Source organism: Thalassophryne amazonica, chromosome 2 (assembly GCF_902500255.1).
Source record: "Thalassophryne amazonica chromosome 2, fThaAma1.1, whole genome shotgun sequence".
NCBI lineage: Eukaryota > Metazoa > Chordata > Actinopteri > Batrachoidiformes > Batrachoididae > Thalassophryne > Thalassophryne amazonica.
In genome coordinates this window covers 107,077,879-107,091,336 of record NC_047104.1, presented here as the reverse complement: position 1 = coordinate 107,091,336, position 13,458 = coordinate 107,077,879, and the positions used below count along the sequence as shown (strand labels likewise).

The 13,458-nt window shown below is 41.7% G+C and overlaps 1 protein-coding gene across 5 annotated transcripts in view; it reads left to right on the top strand.

Moving 5' to 3' along the window:
* The first annotated feature begins 249 nt into the window (after window positions 1–249).
* Window positions 250–13,458, top strand: part of plekha7b (pleckstrin homology domain containing, family A member 7b) — a 273,942-nt gene continuing 260,733 nt past the window's right edge. For all 5 annotated transcript variants that reach the window (XM_034191278.1, XM_034191265.1, XM_034191251.1 and 2 more), the window contains exons 1-3: window positions 250–369; window positions 476–552; window positions 669–726. In XM_034191278.1, the coding sequence (XP_034047169.1) occupies window positions 287–369; window positions 476–552; window positions 669–726 (218 nt within the window). In that variant the 5' untranslated portion in view covers window positions 250–286. The remainder of the gene's footprint in view (window positions 370–475; window positions 553–668; window positions 727–13,458) is intronic.

Sequence of the window (13,458 nt, the reverse complement as noted above, 5' to 3'; positions counted from 1 at the left end):
GAACACAGGCATTCTAGCTTTAAAAGAGGTTAAATCTGGCGGGGGTGGGGTGGGCTGCACCCCCGACCCCCCCATTCCACCGCCTATGGGAAGTCGGCGCTCCTATCAAACTTGTAAGAAAAAAGTAAAATTCTGTTTTCTGTTTTTTTTTTTCACTTCCAGTTTGTGGAAGTAGAAAGGGGTTTTCTTCCCCTTTAAAGCGCGGTAGGCAGCCGTAGCGGTGCAGTGTGGAGCTGTGGGCTCCGGCGGGCGGACGGAGGGGACACACGGAGGAGCTCACAGAATCATGGCGGCGCCTCTCAGACGGGACACTCTACCTGACCACTGGTCTTACGGAGTTTGTCGGGACGGCAGGGTCTTCTTTATTAAGTCAGTCGTTTGAATGAATCAGCCTTTATATATGCGTATTATTCTGAAGCGTGGTGTTTTTGCGGTTTAGTTACCGTTCAGTAACAGGTGTCTTTCTTTTTGCCAGTGATAAAACTCGCAGCACCACTTGGCTCCATCCGCGCACCGCTGAACCTGTTAACTCCGGACACATGATACGTTCAGGTACGTGTCGTATTGACTGATTTTTGGATGCTGACGGGTGTGACTTTTTTCTTTTTTTTTTTGCTGCAGTGCTCTCTTTCATTCACTGTTTTTTTTTTTTTTTATCCATTTTATAGATTTACCGCGAGGCTGGGAAGAAGGCTTCACGGACGAAGGGGCGAGCTACTTCATTAAGTAAGTGGCTTTCATGTGCTGCATTGTCTCACCGTGGGAAATGTGGGCTCCTTCTTTCATGTGCAGGGAGGCAGACTCACCGCGCACTTCTGGCGCACAACTTATTGCAGTGACCTGCTGCTGCTGCACAGACATTTAATTTTAAAGCAAATATGCCTTTAAAAAAATGCAAATATGTGTATTTAAAGCAGTAGTGGAATGTAGTGCCAAGCAAGGCAAGAGGAAAGCATTGAAATTCCCCCCTCACATTCTGCATGCAAGACCTCTGCTCTCTATTAGAAAGGTGTGCAACCTTGGTATGAATGGCACTGAGAGAGAGAGGGAGTACTGGGGACAGGAAAGGTTGCAGGAGAGGGGTGTGACCCATGGTGACAGAGGCGTTATTGAAGCATAGAGGTCAGCCTAGCCAAAGTCACGGACTAGCTAAAGAGGTCCTGTTATACACTGTTTCACAAGTTAATGTGTGTCAAGGGTGCGTTCGCACCTTTAAGTCTGGTTAAAACGGACACTGGTTTGTTTTCCCTGTTGGTGTGATTCGTTTGGACAGGTGTGAACACACTCGGGTGCGGGACAAAAGAACGGGGCTGAGACGCTTAAGAGTAGGTGGTCTCTAGAGGTGGGCGGATCAATCTTAATATCGATAATATCGATACCAATGCTGGTATTGATATTGAACGATCCTTGTGTAAAAAGATCGATACTCAAGCTTTTTTCTCTCCCGCACGCAGTGACTGTTGCTCACGCAGATTCATCAAAGTCTACTCTCTGTCTGTAAGAGCAGCGCTGCGCTGTGTCACACAACACAGAGCAGCGCACCCTTGTATTGTGGTTTGTCAGCCCTCTACTTCAGGAGATTTTGTTTTAAGTTGTGTTGAGTGATATGTTTTTAAACAAAAATGTTGATTGTGATAATAAAGTATTTTGTTGTCACGCACAATGTTTGGCGAAATTCTATCCTAGGTCTTTTGGATCCTTTGGCTCTATGAAGCTTAAATATGAAAAAGTAACGGTATCGTAAAAATATCAGCGATACTGGGCCTGTATTTACTTGGTATTGAATCAGTACAAAAATTCCCGGTATCGCCCACCGCTAGTGTTCTCTGTCCGGTCCCAAATGAACTCTGCAGCTCTTCATTTGTGGTCAGAAGGCAAACCAAAATAACACAACTATCTGAACAAACCACAACCACATTTTCACCTGGCTGCTGCAGATGGATGGTTACCCCCATGGTGCGGTGGGTGGGGGGGTGATATATGCCTGAGAGGTTGTCATTCATGACCTAAGGCAGTTCTGGGATGTGTGTGTCAGCCCAGTCTCACGTTTTTTTTGTTTTTTTTTTGTGCCCCCGTCATGAAAGCGCCCCATTTTTGTGACATGTTTTTTTTAGTTTGGTATTCATAATCCTTCCCTTCTCCTAACCATAACCATAGCGTTAGTGTTTGCCCTTCCCTAACCCTAACCCCCCTAGCTCCCCCGTCACCCCTCATTTCATGTCCCATCACAAAATGAATTTGTGCCCTGTCATGAAAAATGCCCCATTTTCATGACCCCGTCACAAACCAGTAGATTAATTAGATTAATGTACTTTCTGTAATGCCGACACAAACTACCGTGAGACTGGGTTGGTGCATGGAGAAACTGGGGAGAGCTGACATTTGCTGTTTTGCAGAGGTGTAAAACTCTGGCTTCAGAAAGTAAAAACCCTCCCATGTGTTACTTCTACCTGTGCATCTAAAACAGGTGATCTCAATAATTAGCTCATTCACCTGCCTGAAGACCTGAACTAATTCTAATCAGATGGTTTATTAGGAAGATGGAACAAATATGTGGATGGACTTTTACTTTCTGAAGCTAGAGTTTTACACCTCTGCTGTTTTGATATGTTTATGTATTTTCAGTGGTGTCAAAAGTACACACATTTGTTACTTAAGTAGAAGTATAGATCCTGCGGGTTTAAAAACACTCTGGTAAAAGTTGAAGTATCAACTTGACCTCTTTACTCAAGTAAAAGTGAAAAAGTATGTGCTCGAAAACCTACTTAAAGTATAAAAGTATAAAGTAACCTTTAAAAAAAAAAGAAAAAAAAAAGGTAGATGCCACTATATGAATTGAAAGCTTAATTTAAAAACTGATTCGTTCTACATGTGGCCCAAGACCCAAAACCCAAAATTACACCACCTGCACAAAAATGTTTCAATTCTAGAAGCTCTGAAATGCAATCTGGGACTAGTCCAGACAATAACTGCAGTGTGGCAGCATCCATTTAGTGAAGGAAAAAACAAACAAGCACAACTTTCCTTATTTAAATTCTTCCAGTAGTATTCTGCTCTTACTGGGATGCAGCAGTTTTCTAGTTTGACAGATAGTTCTGGGGAAATCACTGAAGAAATTAACAAATTGAAAATATGGGTTTGACCAAAACAACTGTCATTAAATAAGACAGGGATGAAGTGGGGGTGTAAGAGTCACTAGGTGTTCACAGGAAAAACTTATTTATGTTTGTATGTATTTATGTATGGGTGATTCTTAGACTACGGGCACTTATTATGTCCTTTGATCATACTGTATGAAAAACAGAAAAAAGGGGAAATTTCACACTTTTATAGTTATCTTTACAATGAAAGTGTGTTAAGAAATTTGTTCTAGTAGTCTGTGATGACTTTTTCACCTTTTTTCAGCATCATTATATGCAAATATTGCCGTTTTGTGCTTGTGCCACACCCAGACTTTTGCTCTTCAATGATAAAAATGAATGGTAAAAAACGTTTTTTCTAATGTTTTAAAATATCTCTGAATAAAATATCAGTACAATAATCAAAACATAATTAGGGTATTCAATGTCATACAACTGTTGTGATTTTTTTTTAAACAAAATGTAGTTGTCCCACACTATTGCGGTAATTTCCACCACAACACTGTAATGTCCCTTTAAACAGTTTGTATGAAAGATTGTTTGGGTAGTTTCTATGGAGATAAACAGTGACATCAGAGCACATGTATATAGCGCCAAATCACAACAAACAGTTGCCCCAAGGCGCTTTATATTGTAAGGCAATGGTGTGGTGGAAATTACATTTACAAGGCCAATACTGCCTGTAGTTAAAGAATCGCCCGTATGTTCATTGTTAGTTGCTTTTATATTTTCTGTTGTGTTTCAATTCAGGTTCTTTTTGCCTTTTTCTCTAAAATTGTATATAATAATCATTAGATTATTAATATATAAACAAAAATAAATTTAAGAAATATTACAATTTGAAAACAAATGCACCCAAACGTGATGACAGCTGCAATTGCTTAATGCTAAGTTTTAACATTGATAATGCCATAGACATGCTAACGCGTTAGCGTCGCTCCCGTTTTTAAGTTATAAAATACATCTATCAACTGTTTCAGAAGACCATAACAGGTTGGTTTAACATATAAAAGGTAAATAATACTCACAGAAGTATGCTCTTTAGGGTTTTAGCGGGGGAAGATTAAGCGAAAGAAAGAAAGCGAAGCAACAGGTCGAAGCATTGCTTCAGTCTGCGAACCACTGCTTCGATTGGTTCATGGTTCAAAGCAAAGCCGTGCCGCAGAAAAGTTGATTACAGGCGCACATGACGTGAAATATATATAAACATTAAACTGAAGCCAAGAGTAACGAGGCTGTTTGTTTTAAAATGTAAGGAATAGAAAGTACAGATACTTGTGTGAAAATGTAATGAGTAGAAGTCAGAAGTAGGCAGAAAAATAAGTAATGGAGTAAAGTATAGATACCTAAAAAGTGTACTTAAGTACAGTAACGAAGTATTTGTACTTCGTTACTTGACACCTCTGTGTATTTTGGATCCCCACAGCCAATGCACTAGTATGTTTTGCTATTTAACGTGCAGTACAGATATGCATGAGTGATTTTTTTTTTTTTTTTTTCCTAGATGAACTCAGTTCTTCCAACTGCATATTGTCAGCAGTGGAAGTCATCCTTGCTGAGTGGAAGGATGTTATGTCATGAGGTCACTGGATAGAGGTGTTTGGTAATGCTGATGTTTTTGCATGCAAATGAAGGTCCAAGTCCTTGGCCTAGGCCTTGCTGCTGCCTTTCTTGCTATATGGTTGTGAGACTTGGACCCTAACCAGTGACCTAAGGGCGAATACTGGATGCCTTAGGTAATAGGTGACTTTGAAGAATCCTTGGGTATTGCTGAAATGACTATGGATCAGACAGGCTGATGAGGACTAACACTTGCATTGTGAGGGGGCAGCAGCTCTGACACTTTGGCCATGTGGCTCATTTCCCTGCATGGTCCAGTGCGCAAGTGTCTGAGTGTTGAGAACCCCAGTAGTTGGAAAAGGCCAAGAGGATGTCCACATTTTGCCTGGCTGCGGCAGATAGATGGTTATTTTATTGATGTGGGAATGGACCGGTTGTCTGCCTGGGTGGTTGCCATCCAGGACCCGGGGTGGTTCTGTGGTGTTGTGGATGCAACAAAGTGCAGCACCAGTACATGCTCTCACATTTGACTTGCATATAGTGACATCCAAACCACTATAGGGTGCACACAATTATTTTTGCCTTATTTTGGTGAGATTTATAGTCCGGTTGTGTTGCGATGTAGTGTTCATAAAGGAAACATTAAAAAAAAATCCAATAAGTTTAAATCAAACTGGGCAAACTAAGTACATATCCTTCAACACAATCGCATCCTGTGGATTTTATTTCTCCTCAGGTGGCCCTCAGCAGCCATGGAGAATACTGAGCTGCTGTCAGATACGGTTTCTCGCTTCACATGGCTTTGTAAGCTTCAATATTTCCAAGTTCCACAAGTTCAGCATCTTTTTTGCCATTGTCACATTTGTATTTCTTGATGCTTTCTTTTGTCCAAAAAGTCTATAAGCTGTAAGCTTAGACACCACTAACATCAAGTGGTGCTCCTAACTGCTTCATTGTCACGTGTCCACACCACAGCTGTCTCTCCCTCGCCAAGCCTTCCTGGTCATATTCTTGCAAAATCGGATAAATGTGTGTGGCCTTCTTATAGACACATGTAAAAATAAAACAGAATTGCCAGGCGCTGAGTGAATGAGAGCGAAGCTTCGGCTGCTGGGGGAAAAACAAAACTCCACCGGATATTGACAACACATTGCATTTTGGGTTGATTTTTCCTCCATGCAATTGGAAAAATTCTGCACAGCATGCGAAAAGCCACAAACATGTAAAGCAATGCATCAAGTGATCGATATACAGAGAGCAGATGAAGAGTTTTCACCTGTTTGTAGTACAGTGACATGTTAAAAAAATAAAAAAAAATCTTGTCTTTATCTCCTCGGACTCCTGAAGCTACAGCTATTATGTAAACCCCAGAACATAAAGACAACATCTTGGACCAATAATGGAACCACATGCTGACAAATACAGTCGCAGAAAGTGAAAGTAGAATAGAAGAATCCTAGAAGAAGGTATGAAAGTACACAGCAAAATTACCAGTGTTAAATTAACACAAGAAAGTGTCCATATGTGTCCACTCTTTTCACTATTAAATCAACACTTGTGTTAACAGTGTTAAAGTTTACACTGACAAGAGTGGGCACATATGGACATGTTCCAGTGTTAATTTAACACTGGTGATTTGCTGTGTAATAATAAATTGTGAACTAAACGTAAAGTTCATACAGATACATTTATCCTTACTGTTGAGTCTGATAGTTGATTTTGTTTTTACCTATCAGGCAAAGATAACATACCCGTGTTCAGTTGCTCGAGAGTCTTGCACCAACCTTTGAAGTGTTTTGAGAGTTTCAAGATGCGGAAGTAGCAGTGAAACAAGATTAACCGATTTATGTTGAAATCGCCCCATATTATGTTAATATTACACTGAAATAGAACCCCAGATGCAGGCAGCCAGAACACAGAGGTGAGGGCAAAAACCAAGGTGCTTTAAAATTATAAAGTGACAGTGATATGACAGGGCAATCCCATCCCAATCCAGACTAACAATCCAAAGCATCAAAGACTTGGTGAGAAACTGAACAAGGGAATAACCAAAAATGATTGTCAAAAAACCCAGCGGAGTTTCAAAACACTTACAGACAGGAGCATGAGGTGAGATTGACAGGACGCAAGATGGAAACAATCGACCGGGAAATGACAAATGTACAGGTGCAAACTCAACTAATTAACAACAGGTGTAATATAAGTGAGAACGAAAAAGCCGGGACTTGAGGGAAAACAAAGGAACACACAAAGACAATGATACAAAATAAAATGGAATAACATGAGGTGAGTGTAAATAAAACTTTATCACGAGATAACAGGTAAAACGGACAACACATGGAGATAAAACCAGATCATGGCAAGAAAAACCAAAACCTAAAGTGCACAAAACAGCAACACCACACGTGGAACAACATGATAACAGATAATAAACTCAAACCAAGATTACCGACAAACTGTAACCAAATACAAACAATGAATAACAACCTCAAAGTAGAACAGAGTGAAAGCACGAAATCATATAAAGAATTGATCAAAACTTGACGAGTATACTGTTGATGGGGACACACACAAGACCTGCATACACAGGAGAGAACCATGCACACACACACACACACACACACACACAGACCAGGCACAACCATGAAAAAGGGAAACACACTACACACGCACTCATACATAAGGCACAAAAACTTAGCCCAGACCGACCCACAACAGGACACCCCTACAGCAATAATCAATGTAGTTTTAGTATCCTAGTGTTGAAAGAGATCATGCAAATCAGGGTTTGAATAACATTTACGAGTTGAACATGGGTCCGGTCCAGTGCACCAGGTTCCTTGCTGGTCCAAGTAGTCATTCTTCTTCTTCTTTGCCTTTCGGCTGTTCCCGTTAGGGGTCGCCACAGCAGATCAATCGTTTCCATCTCACCCTGTCCTCTGTATCTTCCTCTGTCACACCAACCATCTGCATGTCGTCTCTCAGCACATCCATGAACCTCCTCTTTGGTCTCCCTCTTCTCCTCCTGCCTGGTGGCTCCATCCTCAGCATCCTTCTCCCTATATACCCTGGGTCCCTCCTCTGCACATGTCCAAACCATCTCAATCTCGCCTCTCTGACTTTGTCTCCAAATCGTCCCACCTGAGCTGTCCCTCTGATATGTTCATTCCTAATTTTGTCCATTCTTGTCACTCCCAAAGAGAATCTCAACATCTTCAGCTCTGCCACCTCCAGCTCTGCCTCCTGTCTTTTTGTTAGTGCCACTGTCTCTAAACCATACAACATAGCTGGTCTCACTACTATTTTGTAAACTTTCCCCTTCACTCTTGCTGATATTCTTTGGTCACAAATCACTCCTGCCACCTTTTTCCACCCACTCCACCCTGCCTGCACTCTCTTCTTCACCTCTGTACCACACTCTCCATTACTTTGAACAGTTGACCCCAAATATTTAAACTCATCTACTTTCACCACTTCTACTCCTTGTAACTGCACTATTCCACTGGATTCCCTCTCGTTCACACACATGTACTCAGTCTTGCTTCTACTGACTTTCATTCCCCTTCTCTCCAAAGCATATCTCCACCTCTCCAGACTAGACTCAACTTGCTCTCTACTCTCACTACAGATCACAGTGTCATCTGCAAACATCATAGTCCATGGGGACTCCTGTCTGATCTCATCTGTCAACCTGTCCATCACCACTGCAAACAAGAAAGGAGTCAGAGCTGATCCTTGGTGTAATCCAGCCTCCACCTTGAATGAGTCTGTCATTCCGACTGCGCATCTCACCGCTGTCACACTATTCTTGTACATGTCCTGCACTACCCTAACATACTTCTCTGCCACTCCTCTCCTTGTCTTCCTTCCACTGTCCAGATGTCATACCCAGTACTGCCCTAGCTGTCTCCCTCACCACATCTGCAGTACTTTTCCAGTTGTCCAAAATTGCTTCCCCTCCAACTAGTGCTTCTCTCACCTCCTCGCTAAATTTCACACAACAGTCTTCCTCCTTCAGCTTCCACCATCTGATCCTTTGTTGAGCTCTCACTCTCTTCTTCTTCTTTACCTCTAAAGTCATCCTACAAACAACCATCCTATGATGTCTAGTGACACTCTCTCCTGCTACCACCTTACAGTCTGTGATTTCTTTTAGCTTGCATCTCCTATAAAGAATGTAGTCCACCTGTGTGCACCTTCCTCCACTCTTATATGTTACCCTGTGCTCCTCCCTTTTCTTAAAGTAGGTATTCACCACAGCCATTTCCATCCTTTTTGCAAAATCAACTACCATCTGTCCTTCCCCATTCCTATCCTTGATACCATATCTACCCATTACTTCCTCATCACCTCTGTTCCCTTCACCAACATGCCCATTGAAGTCTGCTCCTATCACCACTCTTTCATGCTTGGGCACACTCTCCACCACCTCATCTAACACACTTCAGAAATCTTCTTTCTCCTTCATCTCACAACCTACCTGTGGGGCATATCAATCAATCAATCAATCAATTTTTTTATATAGCGCCAAATCACAACAAACAGTTGCCCCAAGGCGCTTTATATTGTAAGGCAAGGCCATACAATAATTATGTAAAACCCCAACGGTCAAAACGACCCCCTGTGAGCAAGCACTTGGCGACAGTGGGAAGGAAAAACTCCCTTTTAACAGGAAGAAACCTCCAGCAGAACCAGGCTCAGGGGGCAGAAGACTGTTTTGGAACAGTGTTTTGAGTTTGCCATGAGTAATTTGCATTACAGATGAAAAATTATACAATCTCCATTCCCATGTCTGTCTCATATTTGGTGACACGGTGGGGATCATATTTCTCACCGTGACTTATGTGAAGTTGGACACTGCATCCAGCAGTTGGAAGACATGTCCATAGAATCCTATGTATGTGAAATAAAACTGCTTTTTAAAATTGATTTTGTGTATCAAAGTTCACAAGATTTTAATCAGTTCGTTCTCATTATATGCCATTTTAAGTTGGAGACGCAGAAGTCCATATAATTTATTGGTTTTTGAGTTATTGTTAATATGTCAGGGTATGGTACAGGTTGGAACGGTTAAGTCTGGCTTGGTTTGCATGTCCACCACGGGCAGAACCCTTTTGTCTGGTATGTGGATGGATGGATAGCTTTATTATCATTGTCATTACAACAACAAGATTGCCACACTCACATTCCACAGACAAACAGCAATTAATCCACAATTATTACTTGTTTACCGTAATAATGGCACACATCAGAATTAAGGCAACACATATACATTTTACATTGTTTATGTGCACTAAACTTGAAACAGTCCATTTTCCAAATTGAGGCAATGTGAGTGTGTGGTAGCTGCTGCAACTGGAGTCGCGGCGCCTGCCAGCTTGGGAAGAATGGGGCCTACCGTGGGGGGGGGGGGGGGGGGGGGAGCTGGAAGGAAGGTGAAATGGAAAAACTGAAGCATGCTTCAGTCCATGTGTAAGTCTATCAGTTTATTGTCTTTGTGGGTTGAGATAAGGATGGAGCCGAATAATCTCACCAAGGCCTGAATAAATTCCTCTGGAGGTAAACAGTGGGCAATTTTTCCTTGAGGGTAGATAGCCTGGAGTGTTGTAGCTGAGCAGTGAAAAACGTTTAACAGTTCCACTTGAAGAGCCAAATTATGAATTTAGAATATTTCCAATTATGAATTAAGAATATTCACGGCACATGTAAATGTTGACAAGCACGCCATGGATTGCGCATCCACTTTCATGTGGCCTCTCTCCTCCACATGGAGGCCAAACAGAGTAATTTAACATTTTTTTTAAATTTTATTATATTTTTGTCTTGGTGCCTCATGGGATTTATTTATGTGTAGAATGCTAAACTGACTAAACCAAGTGAACTACAAAAACACAAATTAATAACACTGGCAACACTGTTAAACAAACACAATAAAGCAATAACACAAACAACACTGTTAAACGAACATGAACCGCAATAACAACATTTAAAGCCCCAAAACACCAAACTCTCATGGTGCATTGCAACACAATGCCCATTGTTTACTAGTTAGCTAAAATTGCTAATTTCTTTAAAAATATTAGTCTGGAGAGATCTGAAAATGGCTGTGCACAGACACTCCAACCAATTGATGGTTCTTGAGAGGTGCTGCAAAGAGAAACTGCCCAAAGATAGGTGCACCAAGCTTGTGGCATCATATTCAAGAAGGCTTGAGGCTGTAATTGCTGCCAAAGATGCATCAAAAAAGCATTGAGGAAAGGTTGTGAATACTTATGTTCATGTGGTTTCTTAGTTTTTTTTATTTTTATTAAATTTGCAAAAAAAAACTTTCATGTTGTCATTATGGGGTGTTGTGAGTAGAATTGGGAGAGAAAAACTTAATTTACTCCATTTTGGAATAAGGCTGTAACAACAAAATGTGGAAAAAGTGAAGTACTATGAATACATTCCAGATGCACTATATTTACTGCATTGTTAATTTTTCTTTCTAATTCAGTTTCATAGTCCTATGATGTGCAAACATAATCCCTGTGTGTGGAGTGCATATACATCATTAATTCACCATGTGAAACTTTCCGACTACTACATTCTTTAAATACCACAAATACACTGAACTCAAGAGCAGGTTTTTGCTTGTCTTTAGTGGAATCACTTTCTGTTTCCAGACGATATCAGTTCTAGCAGGGGCCTTGACCCACTGGCGCACAAGCTGTCACTCAAAATAACCACACCCCTAATTATTCATGTTCGATTGTTAATTGTCTGCCTACATGAACAAAATATGAAATTGCAGACAAACACATCCACGTGTTCTGTGGATAGTAACAATAAACACACTTAAAAGAAAAATTAAATTCTTCACTGTTCATTCACTGCAAACTGGGTGTTGAAAAAGTAGATGTACGTTTCTCTGCACTGCCATGCTCTCCTCTCCTGCAGCAGACACAGGATCAGCTGATCAGCCATGGCAGAGTATGCTTAGATCAGTCAGATGCATTTGGGGATTACACACGCACAGATCCAAGACCTGAGGCAACAGAACAATTCGTCACTCTGACACTCCCCCGCACCTTGGCTGGTCTAAGAGAAAAAAATTTAACCTTTGACTCATCCCTGGACTCATAAATGTTGGAAAATTCCCGAGCTAGTGATTTAGACGATAGAAAGTTAAAAAGTTGATTTGACAATGGTTACCTAGAAGGGCACTAAATAACACGTTCCTCTGCCAAGAATGCCTTAACCACTACCCCACGTAATTTTTTTGAAATTCAGTTAAGTGCTGGTGTTAGTGTTTCCTTTTTTACTGTGCACTTTGAGACCTGGACGTTAACCAGCTTCCTAACAAGACAGACTAGATATTATAGCTAACAAGGCGACTTCTTATTTTATGATGACACAAAAATATTTTTTGGGAAAAACGCCTCAGAATCTATATACAAGGTCTGTGAGAAAACTATCTGACCTTTTTATTTTTTTCAAAAACTATATGATTTGAATCATGTGCGCTTGCATCAGACAAGCTTGAACCTCGTGCGCATGCGTGAGTTTTTTCATGCCTGTCAGTTGCGTCATTCGCCTGTGGGCAGGCTTTGAGTGAGCACTGGTCCACCCCCCTCGTCGGATTTTCATTGTCAGGGAAATGGCAGAGTGACTGCCGCTTTGCTCCATGAAATTTTTTTCAGAAACTGTTAGAGACAGCCAGTTGGAAACCATTCAAAGATTCAGATGGATTTCGGTGGAGATTCTGTCAGCGTCACACGGATTAAGGAGTGTTAAAACCTTTTTAAAGACGGCCCACAGTGGCGGAGGGCGCGCAGCGCACCAAGCGGCCATCGACAGGCTGGAACGACTAGATCATTTCTAAACTGAACGCTGTGTTGATCCAGGACATCGTGTGACTACCACAGAAATGGCAAGAGAGCTGGACATAGCACTTTTGCGGCACATTCCACTGTTACAGGAGATTTTGTAATGAAAGAAGTGCAGAGGATTTCGCGCGTCGGCAACCTCCGTATTGGAAACCATTCGTAAGATTCAGACAGCTTTCTTTGGCTTTTCAGTCGAGTGAGTATCCGAGAAATTGTTTAACAGCTGGGCATGTTCCAACTTGTCCTGTGAGACTTCCAGCACGGAGGTGTTGTTTGTCCCACGCCATGAGCGGCTGCGTCTCGACACGCGAATCTGTCCGCATGTCTTTCATTACAAAATCTCCTTTAACAGTGGAATGTGCTGATCCCGACCTCTTCTGAAACTTCTATGCTAGTCACACGACGTCCTGCATCAACAGAGCCTTAAATTTGGAAGTGATCTGCTCGTTCCAGCCTGTCAATGGCTGCTCGGGGCCCGGTGCGCCCTCCGCCACCGTGGGCCGTTTTTAATCCAGTTTTAATGGTCCTTAATCCGTGTGATACCGATAGAATCTTCACCGAAAGCCATCTGAATCTTCCAAATGGTTTCCATCTGGCTGTCTGGCAGAGTTTCTGAAACAATTTCCATGGAACAAAGCGGCAGTCACTCCGCCATTCCTAAACAATAAAAATCTGACAAGGGGGGTGGACCAGTGCTCACTCAAAGCCTGCTCACAGGCGAATGACGCAACCGACAAAAAACTCACGCATGCGCACGAAGGTTCAAGCTTGTCTGATGCGCACATGATTCAAATCCATATAGTTTTTGAAAAAATAAAAAGGTCGGATACGTTTCTCACAGACCTCGTACAGTAATAATAGCCAAGTGGCCTCTGTGTACGTGCATGAGT